Source organism: Procambarus clarkii, chromosome 57 (genome assembly GCF_040958095.1).
Source record: "Procambarus clarkii isolate CNS0578487 chromosome 57, FALCON_Pclarkii_2.0, whole genome shotgun sequence".
NCBI classification, from domain to species: domain Eukaryota; kingdom Metazoa; phylum Arthropoda; class Malacostraca; order Decapoda; family Cambaridae; genus Procambarus; species Procambarus clarkii.
The window spans coordinates 14,297,948-14,318,285 of record NC_091206.1 but is presented as its reverse complement, the minus strand read 5'-3'; the positions used below and the strand labels follow the sequence as shown (position 1 = coordinate 14,318,285).

The 20,338-nt window shown below is 46.2% G+C and overlaps 1 protein-coding gene across 1 annotated transcript in view; it reads left to right on the top strand.

The window, feature by feature from the left end:
- Positions 1-3,975: 3,975 nt before the first annotated feature.
- The window catches only part of Adar (Adenosine deaminase acting on RNA), a 153,900-nt gene continuing 137,537 nt past the window's right edge, over positions 3,976-20,338 (top strand). Inside the window, exon 1 of the mRNA XM_069306307.1 lies at positions 3,976-4,156. Within this exon, the coding sequence (XP_069162408.1) occupies positions 3,991-4,156 (166 nt within the window). The 5' untranslated portion in view covers positions 3,976-3,990. The remainder of the gene's footprint in view (positions 4,157-20,338) is intronic.

Below are 20,338 nucleotides of genomic sequence, written 5' to 3'. Positions count from 1 at the left end.
TGTGCTCCTGGGTTCGATCCCAGGCGCCGACGAGAAACATTGGGGCAGAGTTTCTTTCACCCTACGCCCCTGTTACCTAGCAGTAAAATAGGTACCTGGGTGTTAGACAGCTGTTACGGGCTGCTTCCTGGGGGTGGAGGCCTGGTCGAGGACCGGGCCGCGGGGACACTAAAAAGCCCCGAAATCATCTCAAGATAACCATCATGGTTCATTACCACCATGTACAGTTCCCCAGACACGGCAGCGTCGCCCAACTTCACCTACTGGCTAAAAACACCCGTCTGGGAAATAATGTAAACAATAACACATTTGAACTCAATCGAGCACAATTAAATAAGAAAATGGAACAGGGAATACTGCAGGAGCAATCAGAGTAATTACTTGCGATAAGTGCTCCCAGGGACTGGGCGACCGGGCCTCGGGGACGCTAAGCCCCGAAATCATCTCAAGATAGAGACGCCGCCACAGCTCCAGCTTAACAACAGCTTCAGCCACAGTCATCCTCAGGTTAGGCTTATCCAAGCGGCTCCTCATTTAAAAGACGCATTTTCATATTTTTAACGTATTGTTCAATCACAAATTTTGTTGTATAGAAAATATGGAAGATAAATTAATTTTAATGTTTACAATAATGTTTACAATAAGTTTACAATAATGGTGTGTATAGTTAGTCCTAGGATAGGTTAGGCTAGGTTAGGTAAGGTATTTTGGTTCAGTTGGAGTAATTATCTCAGAGAGAAAGAGAGAGAGAGAGAGAGAGAGAGAGAGAGAGAGAGATAGAGAGAGAGAGAGAGAGAGAGAGAGAGAGAGAGAGAGAGAGAGAGAGAGAGAGAGAGAGAGAGAGAGAGAGAGAGAGAGAGAGAGTACTATGATTCACTGGAGGGAGTCACTCTGGAGGATAATATACCAGTGGATGATATACCAGCGGTTGATATACCTGCGCATAATAATGATATACCAGCTGAAGATATACTGAGGATGATTCACCAATGATATTAACTCCCTTTGAGAGCAATTTTGAAGGCGCAGATCGGAGAGAGGCAGCAGCCCGTCTCCTCCCCCCATACCCAATGGCCTATCAACCACACAGATACAAACACCTTACTGGTTGGCAATAAGAAGCCAATCAGGGCCTTAGTTACACAGAAGCTTTGTTGAGGGGACGAGCAAGAAGCGGCTGTTAGTGTTGCCAGAGACGAGACACTCAGACAGCTTGCCAACCAACCACTCGTTCCAGCTTGCACACACAGGTAATCCGGAAGAGGAAGGATTGGTATTTCCCCTTTCCAGAGATTGTTATGATGCTCCAAGCTATATAACAGCATCCAGCATCTCTTCGGTTACCACACACACACTGTGCGGGGTGAGGGAGGAATGTGTAGTAGATATGATAAAGGGGAAAAATGGGTCGGGAGTCAGTACATTAGACAGCTATTGGTTAAAAAAAAGGCGGGGTCCAAGAGCTAAGAGATCGATCCTGTAAGCGCAGTAAATACACGAGCTGATTAAAACAGATAATTCACCATTTTTCCCCCCATTTCTCTCCCGCATGAACTAACTCACGTTACAGGCGAGGGCCGTCGACTCTGTCTCACTCTAAGTAAAGAAACACATTAAAGTTCGTCATTAAAGCAAATAATGCCAATGTAAATGAAGTTTGAGCACGACTGTGACTCTAGACACACAGAAATTAATACATTAAACAGGCGAGGAGTCGCAATAACGTGGCTGAAGAATGTTGACTAATCAACACACTAGAAAATGAGGGACGACGTTTCGGTCCGTCCTGGACCATTCTCAAGTCGATTAATACATTACCGTCATGTATATCTCCGTATGTAGCCATTTTTTTTGTTTCGAATCTCTTAAAAAAGTCACGTGTGTGTAAGTGTTTTGCTACCGAATGCATATGTTAACACATGTGTTAGTATCTCGAGAACAGACAAGTGTTCATGCACTGGATGGGGTTTCTACCAGTTTCTATCAGTCAGGCTAATGACCGCAAGTCATTACTTAACGATTCTGACCCTTAATGACGTCTTCTCCCCCCGTCTCATCCCCCAAATCCTTATCCTGACCCCCTTCCAAGTGCTAAATAGTCGAAATATCTGTACCCTTTCCCTGATAACTCTATCTCTCTCTCTCTCCATACCAGCTAAGCACTTTCGTGACAACTGAAAACTGTTGGCAAGAAAATGTACGACTTCAGCGCGTACGAGCCCGGTGGTGTTATAGTGTTACATATAGTGGAACTTATAGTAGCGGTGTTATAGTGGAGCTTATAGTGGTGGTGTTTAGTGGCGGGTATTGTGGTGTTGGTGTGGGGTGGGCTCAATCCAACTGCTAGTAGGCGCTGAGCGCTGGGTAGGGTAGGACGTGTGTCGCTGCGCTCTCCCGTCGCCCGCTCCTGTCTCCCTCACTCAGCCCCACTTGGCTCCTGTGTACACCATCTCAGTGGCATTAGTTTGGAATAAAAGTACTTTTTTGGAGTTTAAAAAGTAAAATCTGAATCTATAGTTTGTATGGAAAAAAACGAGAAAATAACAAATTAATCCACTTCAACATAACCGTATAAGTAACATTTAAGTAAATCATTCGAAATAGAAATTTTGGGACAGATACAGTGGATAGGAAAGAAAATATTGTAGTGTTATTCTGCCAGAACATTGGGCTGGTGATTGTCAGACGTCAGGCTAGTGATTGTCAGACTGGTGATTGTCAGACGTCAGGCTGGTGACTGTCAGACGTCAGGCTGGTGATTGTCAGACGTCAAGCTGGTGATTGTCAGACATCAGGTTGGTGATTGTCAGACGTCAGGCTGGTGATTGTCAGACGTCAAGCTGGTGATTGTCAGACGTCAGGCTAGTGATTGTCAGACTGGTGATTGTCAGACGTCAGGCTGGTGACTGTCAGACGTCAGGCTGGTGATTGTCAGACGTCAAGCTGGTGATTGTCAGATGTCAGGTTGGTGATTGTCAGACGTCAGGCTGGTGATTGTCAGACGTCAAGCTGGTGATTGTCAGACGTCAGGTTGGTGATTGTCAGACGTCAGGCTGGTGATTGTCAGACGTCAGGTTGGTGATTGTCAGACGTCAGGCTGGTGATTGTCAGACGTCAGGTTGGTGATTGTCAGACGTCAGGCTGGTGACTATCAGACGTCAGGCTGGTGATTGTCAAACGTCAGGCTGGTGACTATCAGACGTCAGGCTAGTGATTGTCAGACTGGTGATTGCCAGACGTCAAGCTGGTAATTGTCAGACGTCAGGCTGGTGATTGTCAGACGTCAGGCTGGTGATTGTCAGACGTCAACCTGGTGATTGTCAGACGTCAGGCTGGTGATTGTCAGACGTCAGGCTGGTGATTGTCAGACGTCAGGCTGGTGATTGTCAAACGTCAAGCTGGGGTGATTGTCAGACGTCAGGCTGGTGATTGTCAGACGTCAGGCTGGTGATTGTCAGACGTCAAGCTGGTGATTGTCAGACGTCAGGCTGGTGATTGTCAGACGTCAGGCTGGTGATTGTCAGACGTCAGGCTGGTGATTGTCAGACGTCAGGCTGGTGATTGTCAGACGTCAGGCTGGTGATTGTCAGGCGACAGGCTGGTGATTGTCAGACGTCAGGCTGGTGATTGTCAGACGTCAGGCTGGTGATTGTCAGACGTCAGGCTGGTGACTGTCAGACGTCAGGCTGGTGATAGACGTCAAGCTAGTGATTGTCAGACGTCAGGCCGGTGATTGTCAGACGTCAGGCTGGTGATTGTCAGATGTCAGGCTGGTGATTGTCAGACGTCAGGCTGGTGGTTGTCAGACGTCAGACTGGTGACTATCAGACGTCAGGCTGGTGATTGTCAGACGTCAGACTGGTGACTATCAGACGTCAGGCTGGTGATTGTCAGACGTCAGACTGGTGACTATCAGACGTCAGACTGGTGACTATCAGACGTCAGGCTGGTGACTGTCAGACTGTTGAGCGGGGCTCGGGGCTGACGAGGATGTGGTGGCTGCACGGGGCTGACACAGGCTTCTTCACGACGGTGAGACGTCCGACGTACCCAAGAACGTCCCCATCCACCTTCTCCCACAAGCTCTCCCACGCTCACTACTACGGCCCTCCCAGGGTACCCGTCAACGGACACTACCGCAAGCGGCTCTGGCAAGGTAAGACTTGCGCTGGCGGCAGCGGCGGCGACCTTCACGCACACACACCTCTCCCGCATGCGGGGTTATCTGTGGTTCGTAAATGTTTGAGGTCATTTCGGTGACGCTGGGTGAGAGGCGCTTCCATATTGCCGCACTTACTTGGCTCCTGTTTGTCTACCTTTCTCTTGGCTGTGTTATGTGTCACTCGTGTGTCATGTGACACTCGTGTCATGTGTCACTCGTGTGTCATGTGTCACTCGTGTGTCATGTGACACTCGTGTGTTATCTGTCATGAGCGTCATATCGGCTCTGTTTTTTTGGGGGGTAGAAATAGCCTAAGCTACTCTATCCCTTTGAGATGTATTTTTTTTCTTGTCTCAATAAACGTACTTGAACTTGATGTCAGATGATGTGTACCTCACATCACCTGATAGCCACACCATGAGTAAACCACACCATGAGTAAGCCACACCATGAGTAAGCCACACCATGAGTAAACCACACCATGAGTAAGCCACACCATGAGTAAACCACACCATGAGTAGACCACACCATGAGTAAGCCACACCATGAGTAAACCACACCATGAGTAAGCCACACCATGAGTAAGCCACACCATGAGTAAGCCACACCATGAGTAAGCCACACCATGAGTAAACCACACCATGAGTAAGCCACACCATGAGTAAGCCACACCATGAGTAAGCCACACCATGAGTAAACCACACCATGAGTTAGCCACACCATGAGTAAACCACACCATGAGTAAGCCACACCATGAGTAAGCCACACCATGAGTAAGCCACACCATGAGTAAGCCACACCATGAGTAAACCACACCATGAGTTAGCCACACCATGAGTAGACCACACCATGAGTAAGCCACACCATGAGTAAACCACACCATGAGTAAGCCACACCATGAGTAAGCCACACCATGAGTAAGCCACACCATGAGTAAGCCACACCATGAGTAAACCACACCATGAGTAAGCCACACCATGAGTAAGCCACACCATGAGTAAGCCACACCATGAGTAAGCCACACCATGAGTAAACCACACCATGAGTTAGCCACACCATGAGTAAACCACACCATGAATAAACCAAATCACATGTAAATTAAATTAAGAGTAAACAGTCATAAACAAGTTATTCAAATACAAATATATATATATATATATATATATATATATATATATATATATATATATATATATATATATATATATATATATATATATATATATATATATATGAGTTTTCATTCACATATAGTCCTGGGGACCATTCAGGCTTGTTCGCATATATATATATATATATATATATATATATATATATATATATATATATATATATATATATATATATTTATATATATATATATGCAAAATCAAACAAAATAAATTAATTAGATTCAAACAATGCCGCGTGTTTATGGGAAAAAAACACACACACACACACAAGCAAACAGCTTTATTAAGCTGTATACAAACATGTAAAGGGAAATAAGCTCTGTAAATACAGAGTAGAGGCAGTGAAGAGTAGAGGTGCCACAGGACCAATCACTGAACACGGCTTGAACACGGCTTGAACACGTCATGAACACGACTTGAACACGTCATGAACACGTCATGAACACGGCATGAACACGTCATGAACACGACTTGAACATCAGAAGTTCACGACTGTTCAATACCTCCCCCAGCAAACATAAGATATATTGCCGGTAAAAAAAACAAGAGAATGAACTTATTCGAGACAGAACAATAGACACGGTGCTGTAAGGATTGGCGAATCATCGGGGTTAGAGTGGATATGCGGGCCTGCGGGTTGCTCCAAGCAACAGTCTGCTGGATCAAGTTATCACGAGTGAAGGGTCAGGTTTGAGGCAATAGAAGAACTCACAGAAGCCTATTCCACGTAATTGTTCGGTTTAACCCGCTGAGTAGAGACATAATTCGATTTCTGTCAATTAAGATAGTTTTAACTTGAATCTTAACGCTATCGTTGTGTTCTATGTTATATTGTCAGGTGTTATGTTCTATTATTACGTGTTATGTTGAGCTCTTACGTCGTATATTCTATTGTTGTGTTATGTTCATTTGTTATGTGTTATGTTCAAGTGTTATGTGTTATTAGTGAACATTGTATTGTAGTTCTAGGTGTGTGTACACATCCGTCAGTACCTATATCCGTCTGTATCTATGTCCGTCCGTACCTATATTCGTCCATATCTATGTCCGTCCGTACCTATATTCGTCCATATCTATGTCCGTCCGTACCTATATTCGTCCATATCTATGTCCGTCCGTACCTATATCCGTCCATATCTATGTCCGTCCGTACCTATATCCGTCCATATCTATGTCCGTCCGTACCTATATCCGTCTATATCTATATCCGTCCGTACCTAAGATAAACATCTCCTCGTACCTGTCCATACACCCGTCCATACCGTACACCTGGTGTAACCTGCCCTTGATGAGATAGCTTATCAAATGACTGTTGAAATGAATGGAAATCGACTTGAGGATGGTCCAGGACGGACCGAAACGTCGTCGTCGTCCCTTCACCTTCTAGTGTGTGGTCTGGTCAACATACTTCACCCACGTTATTGTGACTCGTCGCCTGCGACTGTTGAAATCTTGGAACACTGTGTCGGCCGCCATGTTGCCCGTCTACGGAAAAAAAAAACATTTCGGCCTGAGAAATTGCAATTGATAAATTCCCTTCGCAATGAACCATGAACCTTTTTAATGGTTCATTTTACAGAGTCATAGTTGTTAGAAAGAGGGTGTGTCCAGTTTTCATTTTGAAAGTTCACGAATTTTTCACGAATTTCAAAGTTCACGAATTTGAATGAAATAGCAGGCAGATATTTGTTAACTGGCCAGTTAGGCCGTTACAGTTTGAGACAGGTGCTGTGGTAGACAGTTACAGTATGAGACAGGGGATGTGATAGACAGTTACAGTATGAGACAGGTGCTGTGATAGACAGTTACAGTATGAGACAGGTGCTGTGATAGACAGTTACAGTATGAGACAGGTGCTGTGATAGACAGTTACAGTATGAGACAGGGGATGTGATAGACAGTTACAGTATGAGACAGGGGCTGTGATAGACAGTTACAGTATGAGACAGGGGCTGTGATAGACAGTTACAGTATGAGACAGGGGCTGTGATAGACAATTACAGTATGAGACAGGGGCTGTGATAGACAGTTACAGTATGAGACAGGGGCTGTGATAGACAATTACAGTATGAGACAGGGGATGTGATAGACAGTTACAGTATAAGACAGTTGGACAGAAGCAGTTGAGACGACCCGATGAAGCAGAATCAGAGGTTCAATCCTCTGTCACAAAAATACTAATGTAGATGATTCTCACAAGAACTTGTTATCGTCGACGCGTCACTGTACGCCTGAGGAACTATCTCCGCCAGGTAAAAGTATCTAAGATACCATGAAGATAACAGCAGGTGAGGTGATAGAACGATAGCTGGCGCCAACAGAGCAGAAGAGCCTCCTCGCCGACCTCAATTAGCCCCCAATAGCCTTATGTACATAGGAAGATGCGGCCATTCACTGTCCGTATCAGCGGTTGCGACATCGCTAGAATGACTACATAGAACGCCATTGCAATATCTCCGGTTTGAGATATATATGCACGAGGGCGAGGTAGATCAAAAGGGGTTTACGGTACAGAAGTGCTCGTCCGGTGCTAACGATGTTGTCACTGGTTGACTGGTCGCTAATGTAATTGGTTAGTAAATCGTTCTCGAGTTCAGGGCGGGAGTTGGGATTCACAGGGGTCGGGGTGTGGAAGAGACGGGACCAGGTGTGTTGAGAGGCTCGGTAGCGTTGGGGCCAGGTGTGTGTGTGTGTGTTGGGATGTTACTAACATGGATCAGATGTGCTGGTGTTTTTAGAGCTTGTGGATAATTGAAAGTAGTTTTATGTAGGGGGACCTTTATCACCACTAGTACAGGTTCCTGTCGTAGTTCTCCATGTATTCCAAAGGTGGATTTAAGTTCCTGCTGCTGGGAGGAGGAATATCAAGATCTTAGAGCTGTGAGTGGTAATCGGGTAATTTTCAAAACATTGTGTCAGTACAAGGGTCGAATGGTTTAAAATGGCCAGATGTTGGTGGTGGACAAGGTGTGTGGTGTTGGTGGGCGGTGTGTGGTGTTGGTGGGCGGTGTGTGGTGTTGGTGGGCGGTGTGTGGTGTTGGTGGGCGGTGTGTGGTGTTGGTGGGCGGTGTGTGGTGTTGGTGGGCGGTGTGTGGTGTTGGTGGGCGGTGTGTAGTGTTGGTGGGCGGTGTGTGGGGTTGGTGGGCGGTGTGTGGTGTTGGAGGACGGTGTGTGGTGTTGGAATACGTATACAACAGCAGTGGTAAACCAGTCAGTGTGGGATTCAGTTTCAGATTTGTGTAAATGTTCTGATAGTGAACCGTGGCACGCTCCGTCCGTAGAGTTACGGCGAACAGTTTATTCTAGTGTTCTAATTTTTTTTTGCATTTTTCGAAGTATATTTGGGAGCTCCAATTATTTAATTGGTGTTTTCAGTACTCTGTGCTTTTAGATGACTCCTGCTCGCTCTCTCTCTCTCTCTCTCTCTCTCTTTCTCTCTCTCTCTCTCTCTCTCTCTCTCTCTCTCTCTCTCTCTCTCTCTCTCTCTCTCTCTCTCTCTCTCTCTCTCTCTCTCTCTCTCTCTTTCCCCTTCCCCCCTTGCCCCCATTGCCCATCCCCGGCTACGACTCCAACTATCCATATTTCTAAGACCAGTCTCGCAAAGTGAAAGGAAAAATTACAAAAAGAAATAGTGTTGCATGGCGCCTCATGGGAAATATTTCTGACTGGTTATAGTGATGTTCTGAGCATTAACGTGGGAATGTGGCCCTGCCCCCCCCCCTACACGCTAACCCGTTCCCGCCCACCCCACACACCCTTTCCCGCCCACTGACACACGAGTCCGCGCCCACCCCCCACACCGACCCCTCACCTTCACTACATTCATGCCCCCTCCCACACCTAAGATCCGGCCCCCACCCACATCCCACACCAGGCTGTGGAGTGGGCGCTGTGCCACCGCCCACATCTCACGCCAGCCCCCGCCCACTACTCACCCTCTTCTGCCGGCCTCTTACCTCCCTTCACTTCCGCTACGTTCTCGTGTTTGCTGCCAATACCTTCAGCAATATGTACAGGGCGGGAGGAAGGGAGAGAATAAAGGAAGGAAGGAAGGAAGGAAGGAAATAGGAGAGGGAGATAATCAGAGAAACAGATAAGAAGTAGTTGAATCAAGTAGGATGATAGTGAAGAAGGGAAATAGGGAGCGATGGAGAGAGAGCGAGAGAGAGAGGACTGCGCACAGGGAGAGAGGGAGGGAGGGAGAAATGTAAACAACGAAGTAGGAAAGGGAGGAGAAATGATACTAGCTAAAATAGACATGAGAGAACTAGGAGTGTCAGAAGAGGAGCGTAAACATTAAGAAAAAACAAAGGTATTAGTATCAAAGAAGTGGAAGCGGTAGAGGAGAAATAAAGATATGGCACACAGGTAGAGCTGAAGGAATCTGGAAGGAGGAGGAGCAGCTGGAAGGACACGACTATTATCAAGAAGGATTCACATTAAGTTTCCAATTAGCGAGCTGCAACTCCCAAGGAATTTGTCGATGGTAGCAACTTTTCTGCGCCGTGGGCAGTCTCTCTCATTACCTACCCTCCCTGAGTGCCCTTAATGGACCTGCCTGCCCTCACGGCCCTTACCTTCCCCCTTCCCCCCAGTATTTCCTTCAGTCTACCCTACAACACAGCGTTTATTCCCCCCCACACTGCTGGTCGTTCAGTATTGGCCATCCAAACCGGTACCTCCGGTTCTCCACCGGTAGCTGCCACTCAGTACTCCTACTCAACTGGTCCGCCCAACCACCTGTAATGAATGAGAAGATGAAGAATAAGAAAATATGATGAACAATTTGAACTCAGAGTAGAGGAGAAGGAAGCAGAGGAGGTGAGAGATGAAGGAGAGGAGGAGGAGGAGGAGGAAGCAACGCTCCTCTGGACACATAACTTGTGTTAATGGCAAACATTAGTTTATGTCCAGAACTCTGAAGTGAACCACATTTAGCAAGTTATTGTGTGTGAGAGAGAGAGAGAGAGAGAGAGAGAGAGAGAGAGAGAGAGAGAGAGAGAGAGAGAGAGAGAGAGAGAGAGAGAGAGAGAGAGAAAGAGAGAGAGAGAGAGAGAGGGAGAATGGAATGCGTTAAACGGGAATGAACGATTAGGGAACAACAAGTAGGAGAAGAGACAAATATTAAGGAAAAAAACAAATAAAAGAGTAAGAGACAACATGAAGGAGACAACGTGGGAAGCAAACGGGAAGAATAAACTAAAGGCATGGGAAAAGAGACTGGAAGAGGGAGAGAGGAGGAGGAAGAGAGATGGTAAGAGGAGACGAGATGGGGAATAAATAGGGTAGAGACAGAAAGCCTAAAAATGCTTATATATTTGTTTATTAAATATATATATATTGATCTTATTATTTTTGTCATGGTCGACCACCTCTTCCTTGTCCATCTATCTATCCCTTCCTCCCTTTATTTCCCGTCCCCCCTTCTCCTATCCTCCTGCCTCCCTACCTCTATTCTTCCTTCCACCCTCTCTCCTTCCTCATCCCTTATTACGGGCTTTATCGTCAGCCCTTCCTTTCATATTCACTCGTCTCTCCTTTCCTCCCTCCATTTCTCTTCTCCCTCTTTCCATAATGCCCTTCCTCAGTCTCTATCCTTTCTCCTTATTCCCTACCTGTCCTTTCTATCCGTCCATTCCTCTCTCCTTCCTTCTCAAAGATGAAACACATAGGCAATCTTTCCTTCCTCTTCATTGGTTGATCGATGGTGTCCATTGCAGCCAATCAGCGCTCGCTGCCGTTCCCGCCAAACACCGGCCAGACAAAGAACTGTCCAATCAGATTCCCAGGCGCTAAAATTCTCCTCCTGCTCTATTACAAATGTTTCGCAAGAGGTCATGGCGAGACCTCTTGACCATCAGAGTCCTCTTTACCTCAGAGACCATTAACATCAATGTGTATAACTTATATATTGTTTTAGTCTATTTTCTTAATATTTCCATTAATGTGGAGTTCAACCTAACCATAAAACCAACTGATGTGGTGAAAAGCAGGTGTAGTGAGTGCGAGAAGGGCTCAATCGATCAAACTGTTAGTAATGATGCCAAAAAAAATGGGAATGATGGCTTCAAGTAAGACACAATCAATCCCCGATGGTCCAAGTTATTGGTCACCGTTCCATCCTTCTGCCCTCCTGTCCCAGCACCTGTCCTGTTCTCCTATCCCCTTCCACGTGCTATATAATCCTATACTGCTTTAGAGCATTTCCCTGAGAAGTAACTTCGCTGATATCATTTTCTTCATCTGCACTTAAACAATTATATCAAATATGTAAACAATTATATTAAATACGCAAACAATTATATTTAATAAACAAGTACAAAGCTTTAAATGCTCGATAAAATTTAATTAAACAATAACCCATCTGTCAGTAATGCAAATATATATACCAGAGAATGTTAATAGAAATATTGGGTTAATGATAATTAATAATATAAATTATGATGTGAATTAATCAAAAGACTTGATGGAGTGATAGAGACGCAGACCTTGTCGAGAGCTGTCAGTTGTAAGTGGGCCGGTATAGTAGACAGTCACCAGGCCTCACAGCAGTAGTTGATGACAGCTGTCAGCTCTCACAGTACTAGTTGATGACAGCTCTTACACTGTCAGTATACCACAGCTGTCAGCTCTCTCACTGTCAGTATACCATATGTATCAGCTCTCACATTGTCACAAGATCACAGGTGCCAGCTCTCTCACTGTCAGTATACCACAGCTGTCAGCTCTCTCACATTGTCAGTAGATCACATGTGTCAGCTCTTACACTGTCAGTATACCACAGCTGTCAGCTCTCACATTGTCAGTATACCCCAGCTGTCAGCTCTCACGTTGTCAGTATACCACAGCTGTCAGCTCTCACATTGTCAGTATACCCCAGCTGTCAGCTCTCACATTGTCAGTAGACCACAGCTGTCAGCTCTCACATTGTCAGTATACCCCAGCTGTCAGCTCTCACGTTGTCAGTATACCCCAGCTGTCAGCTCTCACATTGTCAGTATACCACAGCTGTCAGCTTTCACACTGTCAGTATACCACAGCTGTCAGCTCTCATACCGGAATGATAAATTATAACGACGTATTCAATAAACATACAAAAAATACAGAAAATTTATCAAATACAATAATACAACCCGCGCTATCATCCAATAGGTCGCATTTTAACGGCAGTTTCCAATCCGTTAAAAAGGGAATGTATTAGTAAACATTACATAGAAAACGCGTTTTCTTTGTAATCTGCCTCGGTAACTTAGATATATAAGTGACTTGGGTTTGTACGATTCTTGTTAGCCAAACTAATTGTATTTTTTCCGTTTTTATCCAAATGTAGAAATTAAACTTAGCATAATATAGTGTTATTCTCAGGAGTTGTAGCATCAGAATTTTTTTTTTGTAATAAGAAAGATATTTAGTTGAGATAGAATTAGTTGATAAATATAATTATAAACTCATCCCATATACTTGCCATTCTACCTCCTGTCATTCATTCCTTCAACAAATTCTTAATATATCATGTATTTAAATTTAGACTAATTGATAACTATTTTTTAGTAATTAATTTTCCATTGTTCGCTCTATAAATATAATTGTTTTAAATTTACACGAGGACCAACAAACATGTCTGAATCATTTACACTGTTGACACAAGTGTAAACAATCATGTATATTGTTTACACTTGCGCTACAGCGAGGGTGTGACGCGGTGTTTATAGTACCCATATAATATCTCTATCATCACATGGTATTGACCTGGTTCACATATAATTTAGTTCGTCCTTTTGTTTAGATTTTCAATAATCTATAAACAAAATACAACTTCTTTGATATCTCTGTTACCAGCATATTGCCAAAAAAAACTAATTAATTAAACTAATACCAAAAATATTTTGGCTCTAAAAAAACTTATTTTTTTTAGAGCCAAAAAGTTAGGTTAGGTAGCACAAGATATCTAACTTCCAGAGCAAATATATTAAAGACTTCTTCGAACGATAAACATGTATTAATAGGCATAACTTCTGTAAAGTCAAATGGCCTGCAGGCGGCAGTAAAACTTCGCCAGACGCACAGTGGAAAGATAATTGCCGAGGATCGATCCGGGATAATCGGTAGCGAGATTAGCTATCATTAGTCGTCTGAGATTAACGGGAAGATTGCTATTGGCCCGGGAGGCTGACTAGTACTGAAGGAATAGTAGATTTAAGGGATGAAGCAGAAGCAATGAAGCTTCGCCAGAGGTCTCATTGCGGCTTCGGTCTGGGGGCCCTATTGATGCCTCTCTCTGGGGGCCCACATTGATGCTTCTCTCTGGGGGCTCACATTGAGGCTTCGTTCTGGGGGCCCACATTGATGCCTCTCTCTCTGGGGGCCCACATTGATGCCTCTCTCTCTGGGGGCCCTGTTGTTGCCTGTTTTTGGGGGCCCACATTGAGGCTTCACTCTGGGGCCCACACTGAAGCCTCGTTGTGGCTCGGGTGGCCCAGATACCACCACGCAGAGACTTAGACAACATCACCAAGAGAGCAAGAGCGTTGGAGGCTGTGATAGCGATTACAAAGATTAGTGTTGGTGATGGTGGGGAGTGGGAACGGTTGTGGTGATGGTGGTGATGGTGGTGACGGTGGTGGTGAGTGATGTTGGCAGCAGTAATGGTGGTCGTGTTTTTAGTTCCACCGGGGGATGTAAGGGTGGTGGTTCTAGTGGTCGTAACAGGGCGGTGATGGTAGTTAGGTTATTAACGTTGAATCACCTTTAATGATTGTAATAAGACCACGATATACCATCGCAGAAGTGATCGGAGCTTCTACCGACGATTGTTACAATCAAGTGGTAGATTGTAGTGCTTTAATTATGAATGTATTACTCATACACTCACAGTGAAGTTCTATTATGTTGAGTAGTTCTTTTATTTATAATTTATTTCAATGTTTTATTTACTAGCAGTAATTTTACTCTATATCTCCATTATTTTCATTTCTCATCGTGGCACTAGAGGCAGATTATGAAGGGAAACACAGTACAAAAAGGAATGATCGAACACTTGTGATTTTATTGATTTTATTTTAAAAATTAATTAATAACATATAGCATATTACATCAATGTGAATAATAAATTGCTCTTTAGTGATTACCGTATTATCGCCCTCCCTCCCACCCTTTGTGGGCGGGGTGTGGGCGGGGTGTGGGCGGGGTGTGGACGGGGTGTGGGCGGGGTGGGCGGGGTGTGGACGGGGTGTGGGCGGGGTGGGCGGGGTGTGGACGGGGTGTGGGCGGGGTGGGCGGGGTGTGGACGGGGTGGGTGGGGTGGAAAGTGCAGAAACTTATCTCTGTTGACCCGATAAGGAGACGAGGAGACGACTGCCGGTGTTGGGTAAATATGACCTCTTGAACACCCAGTCGGTGGAAAGGGGGAAGGGGCTGGACTGGAGCTATAAGACTGGGGCTATAAGACTGGGGCTATAAGACTGTAGCTATAAGACTGGAACTATAAGACTCGAGCTATAAGACACGAGCTATAAGACTGGAGCTATAAGACTGGGGCTATAAGACTGGGGCTATAGGACTGGAGCTATAAGACTGGGGCTATAAGACTGGAACTATAAGACTCGAGCTATAAGACTGGAGCAATAATACTGGAGCAATAAGACTGGAGCTATAAGACTGGAGCTATAAGACTGGGGCTATAAGACTGGAACTATAAGACTCGAGCTATAAGACAGGAGCAATAAGACTCGAGTAATAAGACTGGAGCTATAAGACTGGAGCTATAAGACTGGAGCTATAAGACTGGGGCTATAAGACTGGGGCTATAAGACTGGGGCTATAAGACTGGGGCTATAAGACTGGGGCTATAAGACACGAGCTATAAGACACGAGCTATAAGACACGAGCTATAAGACTGGGGCTATAAGACTGGAGCTATAAGACACGAGCTATAAGACACGAGCTATAAGACACGAGCTATAAGACTGGGGCTATAAGACTGGAGCTATAAGACTGGAGCTATAAGACACGAGCTATAAGACACGAGCTATAAGACTAGAGTAATAAGACTGGGGCTATAAGACTGGGGCTATAAGACTGGGGCTATAAGAGAACAAAGATGTCGACTCACTAAAGAGGATAGCGTGGGGACGCAGTGGTCATGAAAATATCAATAAGACTCAGAACCTCTTTCCGTCCTAGTGGTAAAAGGTGTCTAGCAGTTGACAGGCTTGTTAACAGTCACTTGGCCACTGTTGATAGCCTCTTGACGGCTGTTGACAGTCACTTGGCCACTATTGATAGCCTCTTGACGGCTGTTGACAGTCACTTGGCCACTGTTGATAGCCTCTTGACGGCTGTTGACAGTCACTTGACCACTGTTGATAGCCTCTTGACGGCTGTTGACAGTCACTTGACCACTGTTGATAGCCTCTTGTCGGCTGTTGACAGTCACTTGGCCACTGTTGATAGCCTCTTGACGGCTGTTGACAGTCACTTGGCCACTGTTGATAGCCTCTTGACGGCTGATGACAGCCACTGACAGTCACTGTTGGAGTAAGGTATTGACAGTTGAAGTGAGGCACTGACTGTTGGAGTGAAGCACTGACTGTTGGAGTGAAGCACTGACTGTTGGAGTGAATCACTGACTGTTTGAGTGAAGCACTGACTGTTGGAGTGAAGCACTGACTGTTGGAGTGAAGCACTGACTGTTGGAGTGAAGCACTGACTGTTTGAGTGAAGCACTGACTGTTGGAGTGAAGCACTGACTGTTGGAGTGAAGCACTGACTGTTTGAGTGAAGCACTGACTGTTGGAGTGAAGCACTGACTGTTGGAGTGAAGCACTGACTGTTTGAGTGAAGCACTGACTGTTGGAGTGAAGCACTGACTGTTGGAGTGAAGCACTGACTGTTTGAGTGAAGCACTGACTGTTGGAGTGAAGCACTGACTGTTTGAGTGAAGCACTGACTGTTTGAGTGAAGCACTGACTGTTTGAGTGAAGCACTGACTGTTGGAGTGAAGCACTGACTGTTGGAGTGAAGCACTGACTGTTGGAGTGAAGCACTGACTGTTGGAGTGAAGCACTGACTGTTGGAGGGAAGCACTATTGAATTTTCCTCAGTTAAGTAAGATTTTTAAGTTACTAATGATTGTGTTGAAGCAACAGTCACTCAAGGCACCTCCTGGGCCCTCTACCAGTGGACAATTAGGGTCTAAACCCTGTACCGGTATAACACTTATGATGTAATATTAGCATCACACACCTCGCTGCCACCATATATAAAATAAAATTTTATTGTATTTTTGTTAGGTTAGGTGAGGTTGGGTTAGGATAGGATAGTTTCATACTTTTCATACTTTACATTACATACTTCCCTCAGCAGGCGATGAGTCACAATAACGTGGCTGAAGTATGTTGACCAGACCACACACTAGAAGGTGAAGGGACGACGACGTTTCGGTCCGTCCTGGACCATTCTCAAGTCGATTGTGAAGTACTTCCCTCAGGCTTTGGGCCCTTCTCCAATGAAGGATAATCTCAACTTGGAACACGCCAAGTTGCCGGAGCGAGGCTCGCTATCTATTTTAGAAACCTATATAACATTTCTTATCCTTTTGGTTATCCTCATTTTCTGGTCCGGGAAGGCTGCTGGGGTTACGGAGATGTGTCTAGGCCAGCTAATGACCTTCCTCAAGATGCCACCATAACGGTTTTATAACTCCCAGGGACCTGTTTACTGCTTGGTGAACAGAGGAATCAGGCGAATGGTTCTAGAGTAGATGTTTTGACGTCGGCTTGCGGCGCCAGGACGCTCCTTCCTCCGACACGTCTAGTTCCTGAAATTGCAACGGCGGTTAATTTAGTTATCCATGTCGACGCGGGAATATATTGCCACTTACGTTGGTGTCTAATTGTAAAATGGGAGAATAGCAGCTCCTTCTAGTGTGTGTGTGTGTGTGTGTGTGTGTGTGTGTGTGTGTGTGTGTGTGTGTGTGTGTGTGTGTGTGTGTGTGTGTGTGTGTGTGTGTGTGTGCGTGTACTCACCTAATTGTGCTTGCGGGGGTTGAGCTCTGGCTCTTTGGTCCCGCTTCTCAACCGTCAATCAACTGGTGTACAGATTCCTGAGCCTATTGGGCTCTATCATATCTACATTTGATATGTGTGTGTGTGTGTGTGTGTGTGTGTGTGTGTGTGTGCGTGTACTCACCTAGTTGTACTCACCTAGTTGTGCTTGCGGGGGTTGAGCTTTGGCTCTTTGGTCCCGCCTCTCAACAGATCAATCAACTGGTGTACAGGTTCCTGAGCCTAATGAGCCTCTATCATATCTACATGTGTGTGTGTGTGTGTGTGTGTGTAGGTCGGGAGATTTGCGTGTATTCAGGGGTTTTAAACAGGTAGAGCGACGGTCTCGCTTCATGCAGGTCGGCGTTCAATCCCCGACGGTCCAAGTGGTTGGGCACCATTCCTTCCTCCACCGTCCCATCCCAAATCCTTATCCTGACCCCTTCCCAGTGCTGTATAGTCGTAATGCCTTGGTGCTTTTCCCTCATAGCTCCCTTCCCTCCTGTCATGTTTCTATTATATGTTTTCATACCCCAAGTTATGTTGTTGAACTTTAAAGGGTTGAATATTTTGAACTTTGTTTATAGGGAGAATATCGTGAACACCATAACACACAGAGATCACACTAACGTGATGCATCAAATGAACAAATCCACAAGGGCCGTGACGAGGATTCGAACCTGCGTCCGGGAGCATCCCAGACACTGCCTTACCACCGTGACCACCGTCTGAGGATATCTATATGTTGATATCTGCATGTATCTGTGCCATCATCTGTAAGAGTAGATGACTAACTAGTGGTCGTTAGTGTCGTGTACAGGTCGACCAACTCCTGGTCGTTAGTGTCGTGGACAGGTCGACCAACTCCTGGTCTCTAGTGTCGTGGACAGGTCGACCAACTCCTGGTCGCTAGTGTCGCGGACAGGTCGACCAACTCCTGGTCGGTAGTGTCGTGGACAGGTCGACCAACTCCTGGTCGCTAGTGTCGTGGAGAGGTCGACCAACTCCTGGTCGCTAGTGTCGCGGACAGGTCGACCAACTCCTGGTCGCTAGTGTCGCGGACAGGTCGACCAACTCCTGGTCGCTAGTGTCGTGGACAGGTCGACCAACTCCTGGTCGCTAGTGTCGCGGACAGGTCGACCAACTCCTGGTCGCTAGTGTCGCGGACAGGTCGACCAACTCCTGGTCGCTAGTGTCGTGGACAGGTCGACCAACTCCTGGTCGCTAGTGTCGTGGACAGGTTCTAGTCAGTTGTTGGAGCCTCAAGGCTTTACAGAACTCGAGTACATTTCAATGGCCTGTCTTCACAACACTGTCAGAGCTGCTATTGGCTTCCCCCCTAGCTGCTAGCTCCCCCTAGCTGCTAGCTCCTCCTAGCTGCTAGCTCCTCCTAGCGGCTAGCTCCTCCTAGCTGCTAGCTCCTCCTAGCTGCTAGCTCCTCCTAGCTGCTAGCTCCGTGGGGTCGTGGCAGTGGCACTATTCACGACCCGAGTCACTCCGCCCAGCACACACCCCGAAGCGCGTCCTTTCACTGCTATGTTTGCTCACTAAACTTGGCCCGTCCCCCCCGCCCCTTCCCCGCTCCTCTTGCGCCTTACACCACACACACACTTCAAGCTTCATGTTAATAAATAATCAAGCTTCGTTAATGCACGAGGCTCTACAATAGATGGAGTTCGTTAACATTTTATGTTGTATTCGTTAGTTGGCGCGGGAGAGGGACATAGAGTCATCAGTCTCTTGTTACTCACTGACGGTACTCACCCGTGGTGATCAAGCCACTTGGGGAAGTCGTGAAGACAGTGGTGGAGGTGGGTAAGGTGTGCGACTCATCCCGTGCTAGACAGAGCTTCCAGGATCTAAGAGTTTAGAGCACTTCATGTCGTCTTCAGCCCTGCCTTCAAGAACACAAGATTACCTCTGATGAGGTCTCTCATAGTCTCCTTGATGTCCCTCAGTCTGCTATGATTCTTGCAGGTCTGCTCGGAGTCTCAAAATCTGCTTTGAGTCTCCCAGTGTGCTGGAGGTCTGCGAGTCTGCTTGAAGACTCCCAGTCTGCTGTGGAATTAAGAGAGAAAATCCCACGATGGTCCAAGATGACAGCCAAGAAGAGCGAGGGGCAGTATCTCAGCAGACCCTTCATTGCCCCGAGACAATATCTTCGGGAATGTCAAGACTTAGCTTCAAGAAGACTGAAACATTACCTTCCAGACCCTCAATAAACGCACCAGTAGGAGTCTGAGAGCCTCAAACCACGACCTCGTGTTTTCCAGACGAGGACTGACCCATCCTTGGACTGGTTGGTACACAGCTTCGACCTCTCTTCTTGCAGGGTCGACGCTCGATCCCCGATGGTCCAGGGGGAACTTTGGAAAGTTGGGATGTAGGGTCAGAAATACGTGACATGTAGGGTGAGTTTGGTAACTTGAGTGGGATGGTGAATTACCCGAACCAGGTTGGGTACCGTTCTCGTATTCCCTCTCGTATCCCAGCTCCTTGTTCTGATATCCCAGCTCCTTGTTCTGATATCCCAGCTCCTTGTTCTGATATCCCAGCTCCTTGTTCTGATATCCCAGCTCCTTGTCCTTGTATCCCAGTTTTTGTCTTCATCTCCCAAACACAAATACCAAGTAACACCTCACGTACCAAGCAACACCTCACGTGGCAAGGAACACCTCACGTGGCAAGGAACACCTCACGTGCCAAGCAACACCTCACGTGGCAAGCAACACCTCACGTGGCAAGGAACACCTCACGTGCCAAGCAACACCTCACGTGGCAAGCAACACCTCACGTGCCAAGCAACACCTCACGTGCCAAGCAACACCTCACGTACCAAGCAACACCTCACGTGGCAAGGAACACCCCCTGTACCAAGCAGCACCTCCCGTACCAAGCAACACCTCAGGTGGCAAGCAACACCTCACGTACCAAGCAACACCTCACGTACCAAGCAACAC